Consider the following 26,613-nt stretch of genomic DNA (forward strand, 5'->3'; position numbering starts at 1 on the left):
CATCTTTCCTATAATAGGGCAACCAGAACTGGATGCAGTATTCCAAGTGCGGTCTAACCAAAGTTTTATAGGGCTGCAACAAGATCTCATGACTCTTAAACTCAATCCCCCTGTTAGTGAAAGCCAAAACACCATATGCTTTCTTAACAACTCTGTCCACTTGGGTGGCCATTTTAAGGGATCTATGTATCTGCACACCAAGATCCCTCTGTTCCTCCACACTGCCAAGAATCCTATCCTTAATCCTGTACTCAGCTTTCAAACTCAACCTTCCAAAATGCATCACCTCGCATTTATCCAGGTTGAACTCCATCTGCCACCTCTCAGCCCATCTCTGCATCCTGTCAATGTCCCGCTGCAGCCTACAACAGCCCTCTATACTGTCAACGGCATCTCCAATCTTTGTGTCATCTGCAAACTTGCTGACCCATCCTTCAATCCCCTCATCCAAGTCATTAATAGAAATTATAAACCTGAGATTGACTATCTTGGGACAGAGCCTGAAACTGTTTGGCTTAGCGACTCACTGTGCTGTTTGTGTTTGGACTTTGTATGAGGACATGAATACACCTAGGAATTCTTGTGGGTTTCCATACTAAACACCTTCTTCACTATCCTATCTACCTGTGACTTTACTTTCAAGGAGTTATGAACCTACACTCCAAGGTCTCATTATTCAGCAACACTCCCCAAAACTTTACCATTAAGTGTATAAGTCCTGCTCTGATTTGCTTTTCCAAAATGCATCAACTTTGGCAAAACGATCTCAGAAATTTAATGTCATCTTTCCTTGTGGCTGTCTGTTAACTGTTGTTTATGTACCTCTGTCAGTGGATGGTCTTTGAGGTTTGACTCTGGCAACTTTTTATTCTTGATGATTTTTAACATCTATTTCTCTCTGTCTTAGCCTTTGCTAAAAGAGTTGTGTATTTGCTGAGTTACCTCACAAATGGTTGTTATTCATTCAGAAGTCGTGGCCTTGAGTATCAATGAGATATTTGACTACTGGATGCGTCATAGCAGAGTCCCTTCCTATCCTGGGTGGCTGGGATAGGGGCCCTGTCAACATGTTGCTCGCCCCAGCTCCTCTCTGAGGCTACTCTGGGAGCCTGAGATTGACTAACTTGGGACAGAGCCTGAAACTCTTTGGCTTAGCGACTCACCGTGCTTTCGTGTGTGGACTTTGTATGAGGACATGAATACACCTAGGATTTCTTGTCGGTTTGCTTAAAACTCAGTACAGCAGGCTCAGGCGTGACAAATAGGCCCCAGGGAAATATTCCCCTCCACCCAGCCCCACCTAAATTTGAGTCATCACGTTCAGGAGAGGAGGTTAGGAAATATGACATGAACAAAGGCAGTGAGGGAATGGAACCTGCAAGAACCAGATGGTGAAAAGAAGTTTAGTTTATCATCATAAATTCATTACACTTAATGCCACGTTGTGTAAATATAACATAAGCAAGGACAGAAGAATGTTCCATAAATATCCAGTGTTTAAAAGAACATAGAGCTCAGTCCAAAACTGCAGATTGCTTTCTGCTGATTCCAATCTGCTCATGAAATCCCAGGTGATTATGTTACTGTAAAATGAATGAAAAGCAATTTCAAATTGCTTGTGGTATCAAACACAATACTCTCATTTTATACTTGCTTAATGGAACAGAAAACCAATAATCAAGGCCATTCGAGAAAAGACAACACAAAGGTGTGTGTGTGTGTGTATATGAGAGTGAGGGGAATCCCAGGATGAAGAGCCTGATTGTTTCAGCTAATTTCCTGCTATCCCCCTTGTAACAATTTCACTGAGGAGTTACAGAACAGAAGACATTGGCACATGGAGGAGGAAGATGTAGTACTTCCATCGAAGTGGCATCTGCTTGTTGAGTACCCTGAGCTTTCGGTGATAGCCAGCCACTTATGCCTTAGGCCTCCATTCTGCACCACAAGCACTCAGCTCCTTTGCAGAGTGTCTGGCAGAGGGCAGGCATCACTTTGTGAAAGGCTGCCTTTTACAAATCAACACAAGTCATTCCTTTACATAGTGAGTGGCTCCAGTTTAGCTTTTGTTGATCTGTGGAAGAATGCTGGACTGCATGTTAACTGTTCAGTGAGCTTTTTCAGTGAGACCCTGATCTACAGGCTGACAATGTCTCATCTTTATAATCTCCAAACTGATTTCAGTACTTGGGTATAGTGGGTTACCGTGTAGATGGAATGCTGTTGTATTGGGGAGGATAAATATCTGTATATGCACATGTCTGTATGCATCTGTGTGTGCATTATTCTGTATGCTGAACTACATTACCCAGACATTTAAATAGCTTGACAGTTTATTCAAATCACCTGTACTGTGTATTCAAAAAGAATGGGCACCCAATGAACACAGTCTGCCGATTTCTCAGCAACAAACCCAAACAAGCAGACAAAATGCGGCCAGAAACCCTAGCCACTCTCCCCTACATCAAAGACATCTTGGAAATGACTGCCAGACTACTCAGACCCCTTGGCATCATGGTAGCCCACAAACCCACCAACATGCTCAAACAGCAGCTAATGAACTTGAAAGACCCTATACAGACAACAAACAAAACTAATATCATTTACAAAATACCGTACAAGAACTGTAACAAACACTACATTGGATAACCAGGCAGAAAACTAGCCACCAGGATACATGAACATCAACTAGCCACAAAAAGACATGACCCACTCTCATTAGTATCCTTACATACAGATAAGGAAGGACACCACTTCGACTGGGACAACACATCCATCCTCAGACAAGCCAAACAGAGACACACCCGAGAATTCCGAGAAACATGCATTCCAACTGGAACTCTTTTAACAAACACATTGATTTGGATCCCATTTACCACCCCCTGAGAAAAAGAACAGGAAATAACATCACCAACCCAAGGAAACCTAAACACATAAATCGAAAGCGAGCCATGCCATCAGTGCTTCATCTGGAGGCTCACTGACGATGTTGCCTAGCATGGTGATGAAATGTCTGAAAACAAATCTTCCAGCTCAACGAGCAAACCTACATCCAGAACTTGACAGTGTACCTTGCCAAATTTAGCACATCAATAAAAACCTCTTGACCGGATTCTATAAACACCCAGTATATTTGGAATGATTGCAAGGAACAACCGGTGTCTCTGAAAGTGGGAAAATAATAATGGAGAAGTAGAAAGTGTCTAACATCTGGAGGAAAACAAAATCGCAAAGATATGCAAGAGAAGCAAGGGAATGGGATAACCAGGCAGCTCTTCAAAGGAGTCAATAGACTTGATGGGCTGTATGGCTTTCTTCTGTGCTTTATTACCTTGGAATTCTATCAGATCAGTTTGTTTCATCTGCAATTAAAAACAAACACAATTACATTAACAGCTTCTCTCATTCCCTTGCTGCTGTGAAGTTGTTAACACATGCTTAGTTCTAGATCCATAGGCACCAAGATCCCTGCAGTGTTTTGCTTATGTTTATTCAGCATGTGTGATGGTGAGTTAACCAGTGACAGTCTTCACCGTCAAGTCTGATCACATCGTAATGGGTAGGTCACTACAACATTGACAACTTTGCTGCAAAATCCTGCTCCTCACGATGATCCAAGACTGATTTGTGGTATCCTAATTGTCACCCTGACTATGTTCGAACAGTTCTGTTCACTGTCCTGTTCTATTTATTGTGCAAGGCCATTGGGGAACCCATAGTTTACAGGATAGCACATGACAATTAAACTGTTGTCTTTCATTTTGTACAGTAAGCAGGGCTCAACAACAGAGGCTGTAATTGACACAATGTAAATCTCCCCAGAAAGTCAGGCTGATTCTAAATACAGTAGTATCCACATTTTCTTAGCACCATTAATTGAGAGCAGACACCAGCTTCTGTGATTATGATCTTCCATGAAATGGAAACAGGCCCGGAGAAGGTGTCATAGATAATGAGTAGACTTGGACTAGAGCTGGGTGTTGGACATGCCTCCCACAGCTTTTTAAAGTGGATGTCTGCTGTCAATGAAAGTGCTCTTGGTATCGGTGTTTTTGACAGCATTTCAGAACACAGTGGGTGACTGCAGAGTGCACCATGTTTTCGAAGTGGGTACAATTGGTCCTGTGCATGGTTTCAGCAGGTGGTGGCAGCTGTGTCTGCTTTCAACAAGTCTCATTCCGCTTCTCTAAGCTCATGCCTTGACCCTGGATTTTGACTTTATTTACTATGCGAGTGCAGTGTGCACAGAAATCAAACCACTTTACAGCTGTGTTAAAATCATCGTGTGAATACATCCCTAAAGGAGGGGGCAGAGGGATTTACTTCCTGCAACATGGAATTTTGATTCAGAACAAACACCAATTCAACTGAAGTCTACTCCACCATTTGATAACATCATTGTTGATTTGATTGCAGCCTGAACTCCACTGTTCCTGTCTGACCCTAGTACCTTTGCCTCTCCCGTCAATCAAGTGTCTATCCAAATTAGCCTTTTCTTAAATTAAGGTCCTTTTATCCAGTAGACTATGTCAAGCACAACATTTTAAAACATTATTTGTACATTTTATATTGTAACTAAATATAGAGAGTGATAGATTTACATGTTGGTAAATCAGGAAACTTAAATTTGACAAAATCCATAAAAGTATACCAACAGTTTGTCTTTTATCTATTGTAAGTCCATTTGGAAAATCAAAGATCTCCTACCACATGCCAATTTGCACTGCCAATGTATCAGTGTAGAATCATAGAAATGATCCTGTCTTCACCTCTCTTTGAGGAAGAGAATTTTACAGGTCAGCGATCTACTGAGAGAAAAGACAAGTTCTTTTTAATCTCTGTCTTAAATGGGAGACCGATTCTTCTGCACAGATTGAGTTCTGGCCTTTGCTGATAACAATGGGGAGGTGTTGCTGAGGATTCAATTACTCGTAGTCACTAATAGAGGTGTTGGTCCAGCCCAGCACTCTGAGGGGAACCAACAACAACTTTCCCAAAGAGGAAGGCAAGATAGGGCCATTCCAGCACTTGTCATGAACAACACTCCATTGAGTAACCAAAAGGAGCCTTGACAGATGTCTGAAAGCAGGCCATGTGCCTCTTGAAAACCAAAACATCAGTCCTTCACTTAGCTTGGGGCAATTGCCAAGGAGGTGTTTGGTGTGTTTTATGATGACGCTTTGGTCAACCACCGAGACCTCCCTGCACTGCATGCTATAGAGAATACACCTTTGCATCTTGTCATAACTGAGAGTACCTGAAGGGGGCAGAACTTGCAATCAACCAACTGACAATGTCCTTTCTGCCAGTCCGCCCTCTTCTGATCATTCAACAATTTGTCATTTATCAATTCCCACGTCCTAACAACTGAATTCTGTTGTAACTCTATAACATGTGAATCACAGCAGAGACAGTCTTAGCCTGTATACTCCCAACAACAGTGACAGCAGTGTAACTCATGGTGTAACCCAACTTAGTTGTATCACTGGAATTATGTCAGACACAATTAGACACATTGCCACATCAGGTGACCAGAGGCTTGTTGCAAACTTTGAGTATCTTCAAGGACAGGCATGATATAGAGTGCATGGAGAGGTAGAATGGTTCAAGAAGACCCGTTCAGACATTCCAACCCAGGGAGTTCCAGATAGCACCATTTACAGTGGAACAGTGACTGTCAGGGACACATTGCAGCTTGTGAGGCCTGTTTTATGTGCTGTGGAATCAACCGCCACCAGCTCAGGTGGGGGTGGAGTGCTGTCATCAATCCTCCTTTCTACTTTTTCAAACAGCAAAAAAAATCGAAAGGTCAATGTGAACTAACAACAGAAATTTATCAAAATGTCATTAGCAGCAATCCTTGTCATTACCAGAAACCTCCATTCTATACTGGATGTGGGTATCACTGGCTGGGCAGCATTTATTGCCTGCCCCGAGATGCCGTGGTGAAGGTGGTGGTGAGCTGCCTTCTTGAACTGCTGCAGTTCATTTGATGTAAGCATACCCACAATGTCCTTAAAACAGGGAATCCCAGGATTTTGACCCAGTGACCATGAAGAAATGGTGATATATTTCTGAATCAGGATAGTAAGTGACCTGAAGGGGAACTTGCAGGTGTTATCCACATGTATCTGCTGCCCTTGTCCCGATAGTGGATTTGACAGGTTCTATCTAAAGGGCATTGGTGAATTTCTGCAGTTTTTTTTTGTAGATAGTACACACTGCTGCTCCTGAGCATCAGTGGTGGAGATGTTTGTAGATGTGGTGCCAATCTGGTGGGCTGCTTTGCACTGGATAATTTCAAGCTTCTTGAATGTTTTTGGCACAGCACCCATCCAGGCAAGTGAGGAGTATTCCATCTCACTCCCGACTGGTCCTTTATAAATGCTGGGCAGGCTTTTGGGAGTCACAAGGTGAGGTATTCACTGAAGGATTCCTAGCCTTTGACTTGGCCATGTAAACATAACAGTGTTTATGTCATTAGTCCGGTCCAGTTCTGGTCAATGGTAACCCCCATGATGGTAATATTGTTGAATGTAACAGATTGAAGGTTAGATTCTGTTGTGTTGGAGGTTGTCATTACCTGGCATTTGTGTGATGCAAAAGTCATCTTTTTGGGTTTATGGCTTATTTTCTGAACATTGGAAGAGGATAAGCCAATTGTAAGACTTGACAAGAACACACACCTGTCTTAACAGGATGTATCTTGCAAAATGATAGCAATAGCTATGAGTCTGATTGGTTAATCAGAGTTAACTATCAGAGACAGGGATGACATATCAGTCCCCATCTCAGCCTGAATCCCCTTGCCCCCATCAAGACATCATCAGATTAGGTGGAGCTTCATGCAACCTCCAATGTTAACCCTTTCAGAACAGTTACCTTATTCAACACGGCATTTACCAGTTGAACCCACAGGACCATTACCCAATAGACAATGACAGGCTTAAGTCCTCAAAGTGTAGCACAGTTCTTACTGCAAATTATGCACCAATTCCCCCAGACCAAGGTGACAACCTTTTGTAGTTGTACATTTGTTTAATAAGGATTTTAATCTGGCATGACTTCATCAAAGCTAAATAACGCCATCTCTCACACCGGTTGATACTGGGTCTGTTCTTTTGGTACTGCTAACATTGTGACTCTTTTCTTGACCTCTCTGTAACCTCATGGTGCTCTGAGCACACCAGCTGCTATGTGGAGGCAGCTGCTATTCATCTTAATAGAAACAAAAGGCAGTCGAAGGGAATTAGTAAAAAAATAGCATTTTCCAAACTTGCCTTTGCGTCTGTGATAATATTATTTCCCAGATACTGCTGCGCAAGCTAAGAAGAATAATTTTCTCACTTGCACTCGTAGTCTTGTTTAGGAGATAGAGCATTATTTGCATTACTTTGAAGAGACACCAATGCTTTTTGTAAACTATTTCCCCTTGCATTATCAAGGCTTTGCACCATATTGCATTTTAATGTTCCTCCCTTTCCCACTGAAAATCTCACAGAGCATTAACATGACGACTCACGTTCAGTCATGTCGACATCTGCTGTATCTACCTGCAGCCTGAGGCATTGGACAATAACAATCAGTCATCCTTGCTGATGTATCTTGTGCCCTCCCTTCCCTCGAGTCATTGTAGCCAGCTTTAGTGCCTCAAGTGTCCTCAGTTCATCTGTAAAGACTAGAAACAAACCTGGCTTAGTCCAAGTCTGAGGCCCACATTGACTCTGTCTCAGTATTTCTCGGGTAAGGGAGCAAGCTGTCTTACGGAACTCCATCCCACGCTTCCCTTAGTGCAGGACTTATTGCTACTCTGTAGGAGAGAACTGAAAGTTGAAATACTGAAGTAACTGTTTAAGGTTTCCAACCAGTGACTTCTATCATCTGGGACAGTCCTCCAGGGTTGTTTTCCTATCGTGATGCCATTTGAGGCATCTGACCTGGAAGGATAAAGACATCACTAGCAAGGGAACACCACCTTGACTTGGACTTCTCTCACCATTCCCTCATTGAAAATCCTGGAATGCCCTTCCTAACAGCATTGTGGGTCTACCTGCGCGTTTAGCGCACACACACACACGCGCAGTTAGGAACAGGCAATGAATGAAGGCCCAATCAGTGACACCAACATTCAATGAATGAATAAAGAAAATTAGTACAATGGGCAGATTCATATTTACAGGAGATTTCTATTAGCAACAGCTGTTACATAGGCAGGCTTGTGCGGAGCCCAAACACTGACATTGGCCGGTTGGTATGCTGTTAATGTTTTGCAATGTATTCTGATTAGTTTGGTGTGAGGAAGTGAGAGACGAAGTTTGCACTTTTTTACAGTGAACAGCACAACACCAGTACTTGGCTGGGTGTCCCTTGGTTTGTTGTAATTATCCCTCGCCTCCCTTACTGTGCCTCTCTATGGTTTAATATACCCACCTTACCAGTTTAAGGGTTGAGTGCTTCCACACAGGTCTCACTGCCCTGGTTTGGGGAGGATGGGCTAGATACTGCTGCCAACAGTACAGTCTGTGCTAGCTGCATTCTGGCACCAGTTTAACAGTGCAATCAACATGTTTTAGAACTTGAGTCAATGCATTAAAAAGAGGTGGGAGGAGATTAGGGAAATAAAAACCCACACCAAATCACAAAACGATGGATAAAGAATCTGAGCTGATCTCTGCTCTTTCTTTCCTGGTTCAGGGGTTCAGTCAATTAGTCCAACGGGGTTTCTACAGGGGTGTTACAAGTAAAAGCTCTTTATTTGTTTAAGGTCTATTATCTCTGAGGTACAGATCCCAGCACACTTTAGCACCTCATTCACCAACTCTTTCTTTTAATTCACTCATGGGGTGTGGGCATCACTCATGGGATGTGGGCCAGCACACCCCGAATTATCTTCAACATTAAAGGTGTTAAAATGTCATTTCATTGAGGGCAGTCTAGGCCTGATTTCATTCTCCCCCCACCATGCTCATATGGGCATATCCAGCAGGGCATGCTACCTGGTTCATTTCCCCCATCTCAAGACTATGGAGGCCAATTCATATTGTCCCCTTTAACTTAATAAAAGACCCATGGCACTTCACAGGAACATTATTAAATAGAGTGTAGCACCAGGATAATGGGGAGAGGTTAGGATAGCAGATCTGATTTACCATGCTGATTCCTGGAATGGCAGGACTTACGTATGAGGAGAGATTGACTAGGTTAGGATTGTTTTCACTGGAGTTCAGACTAATGATCTCATAGAGACTTATAAAATTCTAACAGGACTAGACAGAGTGGAGGCGGGGAGGTTGTTCCTGATGGTGGGTGTGTCCAGAATCAAGGATGACACTGTGAGGATTCAGGTAGATCATTTAGGATGGAGATGAGGAGACGTTTCCTTACCCAAAGAATGATGAGCCTGTGGAATTCATTTTCATGGGAAGTAGTTGATGCCAAAACATTGAATGTATTCAAGAGGCGGCTGGGAGCGAATGGGATCTAAGGTTAAGCGGAGAAAGCAGGATTAGGCAATTGAGTCGGATGATCAGCCATGATCATGATGAATGTGGAGCAGGCTCGAAAGGCCGAATGGCCTTCTTCTGCTCCTATCTTCTATGTTTCTATGAAACAGACAAACATGGGAGAAATCAGTTCCAAGGAAGAATCATACCAAACTCAAAACATTAATTCTGTTTCTCGGTCTGTGGATACTTCCTGACCTGGGAGTTTCCAAGGCAACTTATACTCTTTTTGTTGTTGGAGAATTCCAGAGTTTTGAAACTTGGCTGCCAGACACAGTCACCAGGGCTCATGTGATGTACAAGAGGCCAGAACTAGATGAGCGCAGAGATCTTAGAAGACAAAGGAATTACACAGATAGGGAAAGGAAAGACCATGGAGGCATATGACCATAAGGCTGATCAAATTTGAGATATAAAACATATGAAGAGGAGAAGGCCATTCAGCCCTTTGAGCCACCTGCACCATTCAATATGATCATTGCTTGTCATCCAACTCAGTAACCTGTTCCCGCTTTTGCCCTATTTCCTTTCCTTTAACTCAAAGAACTACTGTATATCTAACTCCTTATTGAAAACATTCAATGTTCTGGCCTCAATCACGTTCTGCAGCAGAGAACTTCACAAGTTTACCACTCTCTGGATGAGTAAATCTCTCCTCATCTCAGTCCTAAATGGCCTACCCCATATCATCAGACTGTGACCCTTGTACAAACTCCTCGATCATTACGAACATTCTTTTGGTGTTTACCCTGTCTAGTCCCGTTTAAATGTTACAGGTTTCAATGGGATCCCTCTCATTCTTCCAAACACCAATGACTATAGCTTAACCAATCCAGTTTCTCTTCATTTGTCAGTCTTGCTATCCCAGGAATCAGTCTGGTGCACCATCATTGTACTCCATCTATAACCAGAACATCCTTCCTCAGATAAGAAAACCAAAGCTGCACAAAGTACTCCAGGTGTGGTCTCGCCAAGGCCCAATTGCAGCAAGACATCCCTGTTCCTCTACTCAAATCCTCCTCACTGTGAAGCCAACATATTATTTGCCTTCTTCACTGCCCTACTGTACCTGCATTCTTACTGTCAGCAACTGGTGTATGAGGACCCAGGTCTCATTGCACCTCCTCCCTTTCCCAATCTATCACCATTTAGATAATAATCTGCCTTGACAGTTATCCCACATTATACTTTACCTGCCATACATTTGCCCTCTCACTCAACTTGTCCAAATTACACTGAAGCGTTCCTGCTTGTCCTCACATCTCATTCTCCCACCCAGCTTTGTGTTGTTTACAAACTTGAAGATATTACATTTAATTCCCTCATCTAACTCATGAATATATATTGTGAGTAGCTGGGGTCAAAACACTGATCCCTGTAGTTTCCCACTAGTAATGTGTGTGACCATTGCTGGAACAGGACCCAATATAAATGAGTGAGTACAGTGAGGATGGGTGAAACAGTCCTTGATGCGATATTTGGATACATATTGAGCTGAGCTCAGATTTGCTGAGGTTAGGAGATGGCAGGCCAGCCACTTGAGGTTGGAATTGTTGGGTTTAGAGGTGACAAAAAGTGTAATTGAGGATTTCAGCAGAAAAGGAGATGAGGCAAAGGAGGAGATGGTGATTGGTGAAGCAGAGGTTGTACTGTTGTAAGCTTCGTCCAGAGCAAGCATTATACTAAGGCTGTCATCTGGTCTCAGTCTCAGAGAGTGGCCAGAGAGAGAAATAGTGTCAGTGGCTGGGAAACAAGGTTCACAGTGTAGACAATGGCAATGGTCTTGCCCATTGGAAATAATTTCCATTAAGCCAGTATTGGATGTTGGACCTGTGGTACAACAAATCGGCTGCAGTGGAAGGGCAGAGTATGTTGTCTTGATATAAAGTTGGGTACTATCAGTACACACATGGAATCTGATACTGTGTATGGTGTCTCCAAGTAGACTAAGGATTGTACCAAGGAACATCCTTGTGTGTGAGCTTAAATCCATGTCATACAGTGCCTGTACTGGACCATCATGAAGCTAAATCCCAGAGTTTTAGATGGTCAGTATTGTGTGGGAAAAAAGGCATTTCCCTAATGGAACCACTTTAAGTTAGCTGGGAATTTAGCAGGCTAGCATCTCAGTCCTGGTACTTGCATGTACAATAGTTCATTTTTTTCTTATTAGATTCCCTACAGTGTGGAAACAGGCCCTTGAGCCTAACAAATCCACACCGACCCTCCAAAGAGTAACCCACCTAGACCCATTTCCCTCTGACTAATGCACTTAACACTTTGGGTGATTTAGCATGGCCAATTTACCTAACCTGCACATCTTTGGACTGTGGGAGGAAACCGGAGCTCCCGGAGGAAACCCACACAGACACAGGGAGAATGTTCAAACTCCACACAGACAGTTGCCCAAGGCTGGAATTGAACCCTGGCACTGTGAGGCAGCAGTGCTAACCACTGAGCCACCATTACCTTGAGTAATGGTTTGTAATTACCTCGAAGCCAATGTGAAAGGAGGCTATGTACCACACAACCGTTGGTTTAGAGAAGTTAGAAATATGTTTGTCGAATTGAATCAGCTACCAGGTTTGTGTTTTAGCACTTGGTGCATCAGAATGTAGTGGGCCAATTGTCCTGGACTTATCTCACCTTCACAACAATAGCATTTATCAAAGTCAAGGGAGAAAAGGAGGAATGGGGTGCAGGGAATCAATGAACCTTTGTACAGAACAAAATGAACAGAAAGTACACAGTGTTCACCAAAACAGCTGAGGAAACTGGAACCAGCGCAAGAAAAATGTGACCTCAGCAACTTAAGATTCTAGTCCTCGATGCTTCGCCTTCCCAATGCCAATCCCAAGTCTTCCCCTTTCACACACAAAAAAACGCTGTCAAACTGTGTGGAGCTACACAGATTTGCATGGTGCAGGATGAAATCGTCTGCGTTTTCTTGAACCCTTGGCTCTGCCAATTGCTGTCAGAATGACGAATGATCCTGGGCACAGGCTGGTGAATTGCTTCAGCTGCCTGTTGGGATTAAGAGGGCTCATTTGAAATTTTAAAAAAAAAATTGTTTTCCTAATATACCGGTATTCTAGTAAATAAAAAATATTTGAGTGTGCCTCGTCTTACAGAATTGCAGCCTTTCAGGACAGCACTTATTGCTGTTAGGAAAATACATACAAAATGCAACAACTTGGTGTTTGCTATGTATAGGAGATTGTGCCTGAATGAAAGGCTGCTTTATGTTACCTTTCTGCCTTATTTGTTTTCCTTTGTCTAGGCATATTCCTGAGTTTTTGGATTGTATCAGCATGTGGGCCAAAATATACAGTTTGGTGATTACATGTTGACAGTTGTACCCATAGCTGTTTTCCTTCGAACTATTTAATGTTGCTTAAGCACATATAATGGCTTTAGTTTCTTCCTGGTGCTACAAGAAAAGAAGGAATAGAAGCAATATTCCTCATTGAGCCCTGCTCCATCATTCAGTAAAGTGATAGCTGATCTGATCTTGACCCCTACTTTCCCGACTGTTCCCAATGACCCTAAATCCCCCTCCATAACCCAAAAACCGATCTAACTCAACTTAAAATATATTCAAAGACTCAGCCTCCACTGATCTCTGGGGAAGAGAATAAAAAAGGTCACGACCCTCAAAGAAGATATGCATCACCATCCCTGTGTAAAATGGGAGCTTTCTTATTCTGAAACAGCAATCCCGAGATAGATTCTCCGACAACAGGAAAAGTTTGCTTGGCATCTTTGTTACTCCCTCAGTATCTTGTCAATAAGATCATCTCTTATTCTTGGACGGGCACCTTCGAAGGTGAAAACTAATGAACTATTTCAGAGGTTGGATGGGGAACTCTGGATTGTTGAGCCCTGGGAATGTCCTTTCTGTCTAGCCAACATCAGGAATTGATCCATTCCAACACAATTCCTCCTTATTTACTGACCTTCCAGACTGCACCATAACAGGGCAGAGAAAGTAATCCCCTGGGTGCTCCCATAACTTGCTTTCCCATATATCTTTGTATCATCAGCAACATTGGCTGTAATATGTGTATTCCCTGCAGCACAAATCATTACTGTAGATTGTAAATAGTTGAGCCTGCAGCACTGAACCATGCGACACTCCTATACTTACAATTTGACAACCTGAAATTGACCCATTTTTTCTGACTTTCTATTTTCTGTTCGTTAACCAGTTCTCTAACCATGCTAATAAATCACTCACAAAGCTTCTACTTTGTGCATCAAGGTATAATGTAAAAAATATAGCAATTCCAAGTATATCCACACATTTGTCTTTATCCACCCTGCTTATTACATTCTCAAAAAATCCTAATAAGTTCGTGAAACACAAAACTCTATTGACTTTACCTGACTACATCATTATTTTCTAGACGTCCTGTATCTACCTCTTTCGCAATGAATTCCAATGACAGCAGTCAGGTAACTGAACTATAGTTTCTTACTTTGTATCTCGCTCCTCACTTGAGTAGACATGTTATATTTAGTTTTCCAATCTAAGAAATCTGGAAGATTAGAACCAAGTCACACCTGGACTGTCTCACTAATAGCACTGCCAGATTAAGAGAGACTATATTGGTACCACTAAATGTTATTTGTTTTGATAAACAGTTTGAGTTGCTGTAATGTGGATAGTATCTTTTCAAGTTGGTTTGGGTGCACAAATTGGCGACGTGCAATCTATCTCTCAGCCCCCTTGGGGTTACCCTCACCCCCCCCCCCCCCCCCCCCCCCACCCCAATTCCTGATGAAGGGCTTATGCCCGAAACGTTGATTGTCCTACTCCTTGCATGCTGCCTGGCCTGCTGTACTTTTCCAGCATCCCACTCTCAACTCTGAGCTCCAGCATCTGCAGACCTCACTTTCTTGTAGTTGATTATAACCTTACTACGAATCCTCTTCCGAGGTTGCCTACCTTGAAGAAGTTCTCCTCTTCTCTCTACAAAGAGCTCAGTGAGATTTTCTCTCACTGTACTTCCCAAGTCCTCTCCTCTGCTCTAAAGCTCTGCAGCCACATCCTGAAGCAGACTCCAACTTGGCTCCGCCTTCTTGACCTGTCCATTTTCCTTCCCACCTATCCGCTCCACTCACCTCTCTGACCTATCACCTTCACCCCCACCGTTATCTACTTATCTCATTACCAGCTACCTTACCCCTAGCCCCACCCCCTCCCAATTATCTCTCAGCTCCCCCCGGCCCACGAGCCCCATTCCTGATGAAGGGCTTATGCCCGAAACGTCAATTCTCCTGCTCCTCGGATGCTGCCTGACCTGCTGTGCTTTTCCAGCACCACTCTCTTGACGGTGCAATCTCATACTGATGGACGACGATAATGCAGTCTAATCCATACGATGGAAGCTTACAGCAAGCGGCTTTCCAGGTTCACAAGACAGCAATAGCCAACTGCTCCTCACACTGAATTAATGTTCATGGGAAAAATCTAAATCAGATTTGTTGCTGCCTACCAGCTATCATAAAGCACAGGATTAACAGACCACTGTGACTTAGCAGATGTGATTTCTACCAGGAGATGCTTATTTTGCTCTCTATAGCAAATTAATTAATTGCTGTTTTCCTCTCATGACTATACAATTCTCAGTTTCTCCCATTTAATTTCCATTTGACCCCTAAAAAATTGAAACAAGTCAGTAAGGATCTTTCATCTGAAGTCTGGACAAAGAATTCTTGCAGATATACATTTGACTCCTATTCCTCAAATCTCTCAAATTTAAAATTCCCACCCTCAGTTTATGGCCTTGCTCCTCCATAATCCTGTGGAAATTCTGCTTCCCACCAGTTTTGGTCTCTTATCCAACCTTTACTACCTTCATCGTAGTAACCATGCCATCAACCATCCAGGATAATATTGACAAACTGGTTCCCAAGATGCTCCCATTTTAACACTTAAAAATTTAATGTATCATGAACTAACAACAAAAACAAAACTGCATAAAGCAGCACAGTAACTTCAGTGAAAATTAATGTTTTCAAAGTACTTGGTAAAATTGTAATTATTTTATGTACACACCACCCCATTATGACATCTGAACTGCTCCAACTCAAGGACCATGACCCAGATGCAGAAGATGTAAGGGGGTCAGAGTCTTGATGTGGTTATTGTTGGAGCTTAGATTGCTCCACAGCAATAAGATGAAGGTGGCTAAGCTCAGACAAGCTGAAGCTCAGCAATAGAGGCATCAGCTCCAGTTTCATGGTTGGGGATAGACTTCAAAATTCAGGGAAGCTGGTATAGCAGGAATCTCTGAAGCAGAGAGAGAGAGAATCTGAGAGATGTGCTGGACAAGGACAAGGCTGGATTCTGGGACAACACTGATGCAGGGCACAGGAGGAGGAACCTTTGACCCCATTCATTCTTCTGCAACCTCAATGGGGTTCTGCCATACAGTTAGGGTGGGCTCTGACCTCTGGAACACCCTCACAAACTGGGCACCACCTTCTGTTCCTTTGAGATATTTCTTAAGAAGCCTCGTAATGTCTAAGATCATAGTCACGTCTTCTATCAGGTGTCTTTTAAATTTGTTTTGGAGTTAAGATGTGCACTCTTGGAATATTCCTCCGGCCATAACTTTGAGCTATAATGTGTGACTATAATTGTTCATTGTGTAAGTTGAGGGACAACTAAACATGAGTTGTAACAGTGTGTTTATGCAACAGTTATGGGCGAAAATATCCTGTATAATTGGTGATAATAACCAGAAAGGTGCTGGGATGTTAAATGGAGATTGTAACTTTTGCACTGCCAATTAGTTATTTGGTCATACTAGCTTACCTTCACCCAGAGAAAATCTTAAATCACAGCAATAATTTATTTCAATCAGATATTGAGTGTTGGTTCGCTCGGTTGAGTAGACAGCTGGTTTGAGTGCAGAGGGATGTCAACGCTGTAGTTTCAATTGTTGAGGTCTTACCCTGTGCCTGAGGTATGGTGACCTTACCCTGTGCCTGAGGTATACTCCCCACAACACTAAAGCTCAACCAACAAAATGTCAAGGGGCACAAAAGTCAAGCTCACAACCAAGAAAGTACGAATGTGGAAAATTCATACAAGCATGGCACACTTCCTTCCTCCTCACATCCATTATCATCTGCCAACAACAACCCCAACCCCATTATTGTTTTTTGCCATTTGCATGATTAATAGGTTTGATATCTTCTGACCTCAGTGTTTGCTTATAGGATTGTGGGATAGTATATCTTGTGGGGTCGTGTGTCATGTGGAGGGAATGTGTCATGTGGGGGAGTGTGTCGTGTGTCATGTGGAGGGAATGTGTCATGTGGGGGAGTGTGTCTTGTGGGGGAGTATGTCATGTGGGGAAGTATGTCATGTGGAGGAGTGTGTCTTGTGGGGGAGTATGTCATGTGGGGAAGTATGTCATGTGGAGGAGTGTGTCTTGTGGGGGAGTATGTCATGTGGGGAAGTATGTCATGTGGAGGAGTGTGTCTTGTGGGGGAGTATGTCATGTGGGGAAGTATGTCATGTGGAGGAGTGTGTCTTGTGGGGGAGTATGTCATGTGGGGAAGTATGTCATGTGGAGGAGTGTGTCTTGTGGGGGAGTATGTCATGTGGGGAAGTATGTCATGTGGAGGAGTGTGTCTTGTGGGGGAGTATGTCATGTGGGGAAGTATGTCATGTGGAGGAGTGTGTCTTGTGGGGGAGTATGTCATGTGGGGAAGTATGTCATGTGGAGGAGTGTGTCTTGTGGGGGAGTATGTCATGTGAGGGAGTGCATCGTGTGGGGGAGTGAGTCGTGAGGGAGTGTGTCTTGTGGGGAGGTGCATCATGTGGGGAGGTGCATCTTGTGGGGGAGTGCATCATGTGGGGGAAGGGGGAGTGCGTCATGCGGGGGAGTGCGTCATGCGGGGGAGTGCGTCATGCGGGGGAGTGCGTCATGCGGGGGAGTGCGTCATGCGGGGGAGTGCGTCATGCGGGGGAGTGCGTCATGCGGGGGAGTGCGTCATGCGGGGGAGTGCGTCATGCGGGGGAGTGCGTCATGCGGGGGAGTGCGTCATGCGGGGGAGTGCGTCATGCGGGGGAGTGCGTCATGCGGGGGAGTGCGTCATGCGGGGGAGTGCGTCATGCGGGGGAGTGCGTCATGCGGGGGAGTGCGTCATGCGGGGGAGTGCGTCATGCGGGGGAGTGCGTCATGCGGGGGAGTGCGTCATGCGGGGGAGTGCGTCATGCGGGGGAGTGCGTCATGCGGGGGAGTGCGTCATGCGGGGGAGTGCGTCATGCGGGGGAGTGCGTCATGCGGGGGAGTGCGTCATGCAGGGGAGTGCGTCATGCGGGGGAGTGTGTCTTGTGGCTTTGTCTTTCTGCAAATGTAGGAAGAGTCTCTGGCAGTTGGCCCAGGAATGAACCTTATGGAGAACCTGATAATGATTGGTTGAAGGCAGGACAGATGTTTGGGAAAGAGATGACCTTTGTGATCAAAGGCAGAAACAAGTGGGAAAGTTAAACTTTTCATGAACCCTGTTTTGAGACTTTGTCACTCTCTCCCCACAGGTACAGATTCCTTGGGAAGCCAACACAACATTCCGAAAGAGTCTGTTTTCAGCAATGGGGACACACTGGATCTGACTTGCAATTCCCAAGGCTCCTCAGTAGCTACGGTGTGGTTAAAAGATGGACTTCGAATTCTGCCCAACAACAGAACCCAAGTTGGACAGAGAGTGCTGAAAGTTATCAATATTTCGTATGATGACTCTGGAGTTTATTCCTGCAAACTCTGGGGCACCGATGAGATCCTGAGAAATTTCACAATAAAAGTCACAGGTGAGTACTCACTCTCAGATCAGCGTTGTACTTGTGCTAAGTCTGTCGAACTGAGAGATAGAGAGCAACTCTTATCCAGGGTTAGCTGCCCAATGCAGGTTATAGTTATCCTTTGTATCTCTGGCTTGAGAAAAATGAACATGACTGGATACCTTGCTGCAGCGGTTATGTAACAGGGCTAATATTCCAAAGGTCTAGATGAGTAATCTCGAGAATGTGAATTCCAACCCATCCACTGCAATGTGAAGAGTCTGGAGAGTGACGTAGTTGGATGGCAATGAGAGCCCAGCTGTTTCATTAATATCCTGTAGGAACATTGGATGCCAACCATAGCCAATCTGTGTGTTTCGTGACCGCCAGCGATCCAGCTTACTCTTGAACGGCCTCAAAAGTGACCTAATGGGGCACTCTTGGGATGGGCACTAAATATTGGCTTTGCCAGCAATACCACACATGTCAAGAATGAATAAAGCAACAAAAATAAGTGGAAATGTCAGAAGACAATATTATGATACCTGAGGAGTGACCCGCAGGGTGAGATGTCAGATCTGGTTGAACCACACCGCAGAGCGAGTCAGAATTGCCTACAGAAACAATTATTCAAAACAACAGTGAAATACAACCACATATTGTATGGAAAAGAAACCCCCACCTCTCAGGATGACTGGCCCATAGTACTTATTGTGCTGTGTCATCACATTGGAAATTACGGATGAAGGTTCAGATGGGAAGTTTACTGACGTAGAAATGCTTCCTTTTCGAGTATCAATTATTGAAATATTAGCTTATAGTGGGGCCTCATTCAGTTTCATTTAGGCAATTTCTTTCAAATTTGAAAGACAGCGAAGCCAAGCTCCTTACTCCGTAACTGTGAGATGCAAAAAGAAAGTAAAATTATTGCGAGGGAAGAAAAGGGAGAACGGATATCGACAGTGCTTTGATGTGTCAGCTTTCACAAGGCCTTAGTTACTGCCCCCAGGTAAACTGTAGGAGAGCATTAGCCTAACCAGTAAACACACACACCCTGGGGAGGTGTCCATTGCAACTTTACATCAAATGTTTTCAGGCAGGCATGAACAAATAATTAAGAGGCCATATTATTTTGTAATCAAATACCTTGGAAGCTGTTTATCTGATTGACAATGAGAACTGCAAAGAATATGTAGTGAAGGCAGAAATATACTGCAACAGGATCATGCTGAGAAAAGCTTAATGGGAAATCTTCACACTGAAGTATAGATGATGTTGCTCTGCAAAATATTTAACAATAATTTTCTAAGAAATAAGCTTTCTATGCCATCCCAAATACATAGAGTGTGCTAGATCACATGGACTGCTTTAGAGTGCAATCCTGGATAGGAAATGAACGTTGGCCTTGCCAGTGATGTTAAATCTCAGAAATTATGAAAAGACAAAGCTACTGAAGGCTTGCTGGAATACCAATCAGAAAGGGATACAACTTCTTCCTCCTTATTCTTATAGTTTTACAAACATTAGTCAAATAAGGCAAGCACAATCTGATCTTTTGCAGTTAGTTTGTCTCAACTAGCTCAGTCGTTTTGGGAGATGGAGAGTAGGATCTTGCATCTGAGCCAGGGACACTGGATTCAATTCCCTCTTCAGTTCACGGTTGCCAAGAAAGGTTGGTAACATGGCCAGATAGGTATCAAATTGTAAATCCTTCTAACATTTACCAATGGCAGGAAGTAAGAGTGGGTGAGATACCTGCTCAGCCACGTGGGGGAAAACAGTCCTTTACTATCACTGCGCATAGCTCCAGTCTACAATGCATCATGTAAAATTATATGTTACCATAGCAACTTGGATTCCTTGGTGATGGTGGTTGTGGGGGGGGGGGGGGGGGGTTAGATGGCGGAAATGTGTTGGGGGGTTGTCTGTTAGTGGCACTTAATTGACTAGACAGTGGGCATGGATCAGGCTGGTGGCAACAGCACAGGGTTGATTCACTGTTCAGGCTGGGATGAAACCAGCCATCCCACAGTGACGATGGTGGTGCTGTTGGTCAGACCAGCCTCTGGGCAGAAAACTGAAGAAGAACAGATTCTCAGTCAGTTTGAAGGCAAGGGATGATTTTTTATGTTCAGGAAGATGAACAATGTCTCTCTCTGGTGGAAGAGGATTTCTTTCCCATGCTAGCAGTTCACAGACATCAGAGCCATATGTTATTACATCAGGAGTAGCATGGATTAGATCCAATGTAAAATCACTCCAGCTCTTTCCAACACATTAATCCTGAAGTGCCCCTCTCTGGCAAGTCCATTTATTTTTAAAGTTTTGATTTGTTCTCTTGATCAAGCTGATATTGGCAAAGAAAAGGTGGAATATCAGAACTGCCTGTTCCAACATTTGATTAGCTCAATTGGAAAACACTTGCACCTTTGACAACCTCACAACAGCCCCGAGTACTTTACAGCCAGAGCAGTGCGTTTATAATGAAGCCACTGTTCACACGAAGGAAATGGTCTGTCTGGGAAAGAAAAACATTGTGCAACAAATGACAATTTGTCTGGAGCCATTTTTAAAAAAAAATAGAATAGCCTTTGGTCTCTCAGTGGTTAGCACTGCAACCTCATAGCACCAGGGACTTGGGTTTGATTCCAGCGTCAGGTGACTGTGTGCAGTTTGCACATTCTCCCTGTGTATGTGTGGGTTTCCTCCACATGATCCACTTCCCTCCCACAGCTCAAAGATGTGCAGGTTCAGTGGATTGACCATGGGGAATGCAGATTTGGGGGGAGTAGGTCTGGGTGGGATGCTCTATGGAGGATTAGTGTATACCTGACGTGCCTAATGGCCTGCTTCCATACTGCAGGCATTGTATGATGACTCAAGTTGGGTTCTGCAAGTGAACAGTGCTACCTGAGCAGCGTTTGGCTCTAGCGGGTACCATTTTTAACCTGATGAATGGGCAGTAACACATTCGAGCAGAACACCCACACCAACTGACTTTCATTCTATTGAAATCGATAGAATATAGAACGGGGCTCTTGTGGTGCAGTGGTAGAGACTAAGAGGCTCAGGTTCAAGTTCCACCTACTCCAGAGGTATGTAATAACGTCATTGAACAGGTTAATTAGAAAAAATCTAGAATATAGATCCTGTGGGATATATAGAGGGTGAGTGATCCATTCTGGCAAGTGACTAGCAAACTTGAACATTATTCCTTATGAATTAGCAACAACAAATATTGCTAAGGCAATGGCGGACGGATTCTTGACTACCAAGGGTGAAAACTTAATAGGGGTGTGCTGCAGGGATGTGGAGTTGAGATAAAAACCGGTTCAGCCATGACCTTGTTGAATCTTTGAACAGGCTGGAAGGGCCAAATGGTCTACTCTTGTTTCTTGTTTGTAGGTAACTAAAGTTTGCATTTTGAATATTCTCTTTGATCACAATAAAGATGAACTTCCTCTGAGTGGGGAATGATGTTGAGCAGTAGCACATAATTTAATTCGGAATGATCATTAGAGAGGACAGGAGGTTCTTAAGGAATCTGTTTACAAGTGAGTACATAAGGCGTTTACAGGATGTTCTAGAGAGCTGGACCAATATTACTGACAGCCACATTCCAGATGATGGAGTAAAGGAGGATAGAATTACATTGGACACAATGAAAGGGCACAGGCTATGACAGGAAGCTACAAAAGTACCAATGGGTAAGATCCTGAATGGATTCAACAAATGGTCTCATAAATAAAAGCATCTGAGGCTTCCATGGTAATGATTGTAGGCTCTGACCAGATTTTGAAATTAGGAACAGTAGGTTTGATTTGTTTTTAAAGAATGATGTGGTCTTTAGGTACAGGGATAGTGAACACTTCACAATGACTTCGCTCAATGTTATTTCCAGGGTTGGCATGCAAATGGATGATATAATTTTACCCTTGTTTTTTACCCCTAGTTTTACTTCAATCATTCATTTTTTGAGTCTTTATGTTGAAAATAATTCCATGGGAACCCATTTTCTTTCTTTGCTTCAGTCACAAGGTAACTTCTAATTTGTGAGACTTAACGTGGTGAATTGGCAGACTAAAGCAACATTATCATTTCATTAACAGAGCTGAGAGATCACAAGTAATGCCAATCATGCCCTCAATCAGTATTGACATGCTTTCATTTCCAGCTGGGGCCATTGGACAACAATCAGGGGCAGGAACCTTTAACAGTTTTGCTTTCACTGACACAGGAATAGCAGGTCCCTTAGGGCCACATCGACAAAGCTGAGTTCTCTCCACACAGATGGAGACACATATAGTCTGGACAGATCAACCACTCATTGGATAAATACACTGGAAGAACAATATTGAATTGTAAGGAATCATTTTAGGCCTAGGTTGGCTTAAAGGGATAGCTGCAAATTTCCTATCATAACCAAATAGCCACCTTAAACCTGATAACAAACTGTAGGTTTGCCATGAGACACAAAGGAGGCATTCAGGCACTGAAGGCGTTTAGGAGAAGAGCATTGATCCCTGATATCAAAGGTTTGAGAAATGAGAGCAAAATTTAGCACTTTCTCCTTGGAAAGAAAGTGTTTGGGAGGTAATGTGCACAAACATAAGATGGTTAATAGGATTTTATTTTGGATTGTTTCACAATGTAGTCCAAGAAAGACTCTAAACAGTAAATGGTAAATTTAGGATCACTCAGAATCACAGAATTGTTGCAGTTTGGAAGGAGGCTGTTGTGGTGCTGTAGTAGTGTTCCTACCTCAGGGCTAGGAGACACAGGTTCAAGACCTACCAGAGACCTTGTGATGACATCTCCAAACAGGTTGAGTAGAGGAAAGTATCCAGGAGCCCATTGAACCTGCACTGGCTCTGTGAATGAGAGTCTCACTCAATGCTATTCTCTTGCCATCTCCTTTCCTGAATGTGGTTTCACCCACACTCTCAGGCCAGATCCTAGCCACTCACTGCATGGAAAGACTTTTCTCATATCGGTTTTGCTTCTTTTCCCAATTATTTTAAATCTGTGCCCCCTCATCCTTTGATGAGTGGAATCATAAAGTAACATTCCAATAGATTGCTTTCTAACACATGCGTTCTAAATCTGCATGGACTGCCAGCTGGTTAAGTGAAGGTCAAAGTCTAGATTAATTGAACAATCATTCGAATACTGCAGTGATGGAATTTAGATATCATCATAGATGTTGAGACTATAATTGACCTTCCTTGTCTGTTATTATCTTGTATTTGTGACCCTTCAAAAATTCACTGAATTGAGGAAATTATGGAATTGTAAGCTGCTGTTTTTCATAACTCATTCTCTTAACAGTTGCACGTGCAGATTTTCACATAGTCCCTTGCTTTCTCTAATGAAATGGTCCTTTAATTGAGTCTTACATCATGATCTGAGGGCATTAAGCTCCCTGCAAAGGGTGGTGACTTAAGCAATTGTTTTAAGCTCCAATTTATGACCAGGTATATTGAGGAGCCCCATGTTTCCATTTGTCTCAATTGTTAATGACTGATTGCAAGTTGATTGACTCCAGTAGTGAATATTGAAACCATCTGGAATGGTGGCATTCCAGGTATTTGGATTAATCCTTTGCTTGGAATCTTGCTTTTGCTCATAAAACTGAACCGTGGATTGCATGTGACTCCTTCCTAACAGATCTGTATCCATTCACAGACCTGACACCCCTTCCTACTCAGACTGCCTTCCCATCTTTCTAGACCTACAGCCCCTTCTCTAGAAACACATTCACTGTCATAATGACTAGATGTAAAGCAACACTGTTCTTCAAACAAGGGACAAACCAGTAATCAGGCTAGACCATGATCTGCTGCACTTTAACGTGCTGTGCGAGTTAAGCAGCTGCTTTCAATTGAAATAACATGCACATTGCCAGCAGGTACTTCTGGAGTTGATCAAGTGACTGATGAAAGAGAGTTCTCCACATGAAAGAATTTTCACCCGTGTTCTGCTCCATTAAAGTGTGCACCTGTCAGACAAATGCAGTTGAAGTTCATTAATGCAAACTTGTGAAAGATTGCAAATACATTTGTTTTATCATGAGTGACTGTATCAAGATCTGTGCTGATTAGTGGCATCTCTGAGTGCAACAAAAGAAGTCAGTAGCAAAGGGTATCATTCAAGACAGGTTAACCTTGACTCAGTGTTCGCACTTTCACTTGGATTAGAAGGTTGTGTTGTCCCAGTACAGGAACTTTAGCAGTTGTTTCAGGAACACGTTATAATGCAATATTGTCAGAGTGTAGCACTGCTGGAGGTGCGTTGACACTGCCAAAATATTTAATTGGCTGTGAAGGGCTGTAAGGTTGTAAAAGAGGTTATATACATTCAATTTCTTTCCTTATCATTGATAGCTTTTTGACTACATGCACATTGCTGTTGGCTGGTGGAATCAAAGACACTACATTGGTTTCCAGTCTGTGCTGAGTTTAAACATGGTTCAGTGCTTTCATTGGCTTCAGTACTACTTGGCGAGAAGGAGAAAAAGTCAGTGAGCTTTGTATTGCTGATGACTGGAAGGGTTTGTGTTGTTGTTGTTGGGAGAAGATCGAATCTGCATCAGCTGTGATGCTCAGTACAGTTAAGAAAGAACCTTCCCTCAAATGTCTGGGTTAGTGACAGGAAGAGACTCCACTAACTCTGTATCTTCCACCCCCCGACCCACGCACACAAGCTGCTGTGGTTCAAGAACGCAACTCACTATTACTTCTTCAAGGGCAATTGCGAATAGGCAATAAATGTTTCTTGACCACGTTCCCTTTCTTTGAAATGCTTCTTAAAATTTATTCCCTTGACAAAGTGGGTCACCTGTTCTAATATCTCCTTACGTAGCTCGATATCAAACCTCGCTCGATAATGTGTCCAAGATGCTAAATGGCGCAAGTATAATAAATGTATACTTAATAAATACAGTACACATTTATTAAGTACCACTGTATAAATTAGTTGGTCTTGAGAATTAAATACAAGCTATCACTTTTGCTAATTTAAGAGTATAGTTTCTGTTCTCTAATGTTCTAAATACCCCATTAATTCATTCATGGGATGTAAGCTTTGCTGCCTGGGCCAGCATTTATTGTCCATTCCTTGTTATCCTTAAGAAGTTGGTGATCTTCTGTGTGGAGGTTCTTTTTGTCAAACTGAATGTAAGACTCTCCCACCCCCGTTCCCGCCCCCGCCGCCAACCAGCACATGGTGGAACACTGAGGAGTTGCCGAATGAAGCAATCTTTGAGCGGATGCTTATCACCAGGTGCAGACTCACGGGGAAAAGGAAAGCAACTGGAGAAAGGAAACACAAAATGGAACGTTCACAGCAGTGGCTGTCAGCACCTGAGAAGGCGAGAGACGGGTGAACATTTGGAGCTGGAGTCCTTTCAGGACAGAATGTTGGCATGAATACACCAACCCAAACAGAGCCAGTGTGTGAGCATCGATTGCAAGGCCAACGTTTGTTGTCTGTCCCTAATTGCCCTTGACTCATGTAAAACTGGACTCAGGAAATCTGAATCAGAAAGAGGAAATGCTGCAACCACTTAGCACGCCTTCTGTGGTGAGTGAAACAGGATTGACACCACACTGCATTTTCTCAGCCCTGTGTTGGAAAACTGCAGGGTCAAGGCTGGGGAGTCGCACTGAGATCACTCCTTGATGCATTCCTGCTGCTGGGAAACATTTATCTAAGCAGCCCCGGGATCTGGGTAATTACTGGAAGTGTACGGCAGGCAGCCATTTTACACCCAATACTTCTGTTGGTAGCAGTCCAGAGGACTCGTCAGAATTATGCCTGTGCTGCTACCTTCATGTAGAGACAAAAAAACCCTGAGGCTGGCTGAGGATCATTGTAGATGTGGGCTCCATACCTCAGTGATGAGGTTGTTGAATCATAGAATCCCTACAGTGTGAAAGCAGGCCATTTGGCCCACTGTGTCCAAACCGGCCCTCCAAACGGCATTCTATCCATATTATATCAGAAGGTCTCCCTCTCCCAGTGCCCAACCCCCCCAGCTGCCAATTCACTGATGTTGATCGAGGCAAGGTTTCCAGTTCTTTTTTCAAAATAGTGCCATAAATGCCCCTGAATCATTGCCTCATCCAAAGCACGGCATTTCTAACAGTGCAGCACTCCATCTGCACAACATTGGAACTCCAGCGTGTACCCCACATATTACTCAAACTTTGGAGTGGGTTTTGAGCCCACAAGCTTCTGGCTCAGGACCATCGCTATAACTATTTGTTTTGGAAATTGGATTCAAAATTAGGACAGTTTGGGATGCGATTGCCC

The 26,613-nt window shown here is 43.4% G+C and overlaps 1 protein-coding gene across 8 annotated transcripts in view; it reads left to right on the forward strand.

The window, feature by feature from the left end:
• The window catches only part of LOC122560229 (fibroblast growth factor receptor 3-like), a 177,392-nt gene that overhangs the window by 79,309 nt on the left and 71,470 nt on the right, over positions 1-26,613 (forward strand). For all 8 annotated transcript variants that reach the window (XM_043710819.1, XM_043710906.1, XM_043710729.1 and 5 more), the window contains one exon: positions 18,061-18,330. In XM_043710819.1, the coding sequence (XP_043566754.1) occupies positions 18,061-18,330 (270 nt within the window). The remainder of the gene's footprint in view (positions 1-18,060; positions 18,331-26,613) is intronic.

The sequence above is a fragment of the Chiloscyllium plagiosum genome, chromosome 1, assembly GCF_004010195.1.
Source record: "Chiloscyllium plagiosum isolate BGI_BamShark_2017 chromosome 1, ASM401019v2, whole genome shotgun sequence".
Taxonomy (NCBI): Eukaryota; Metazoa; Chordata; class Chondrichthyes; order Orectolobiformes; family Hemiscylliidae; genus Chiloscyllium; species Chiloscyllium plagiosum.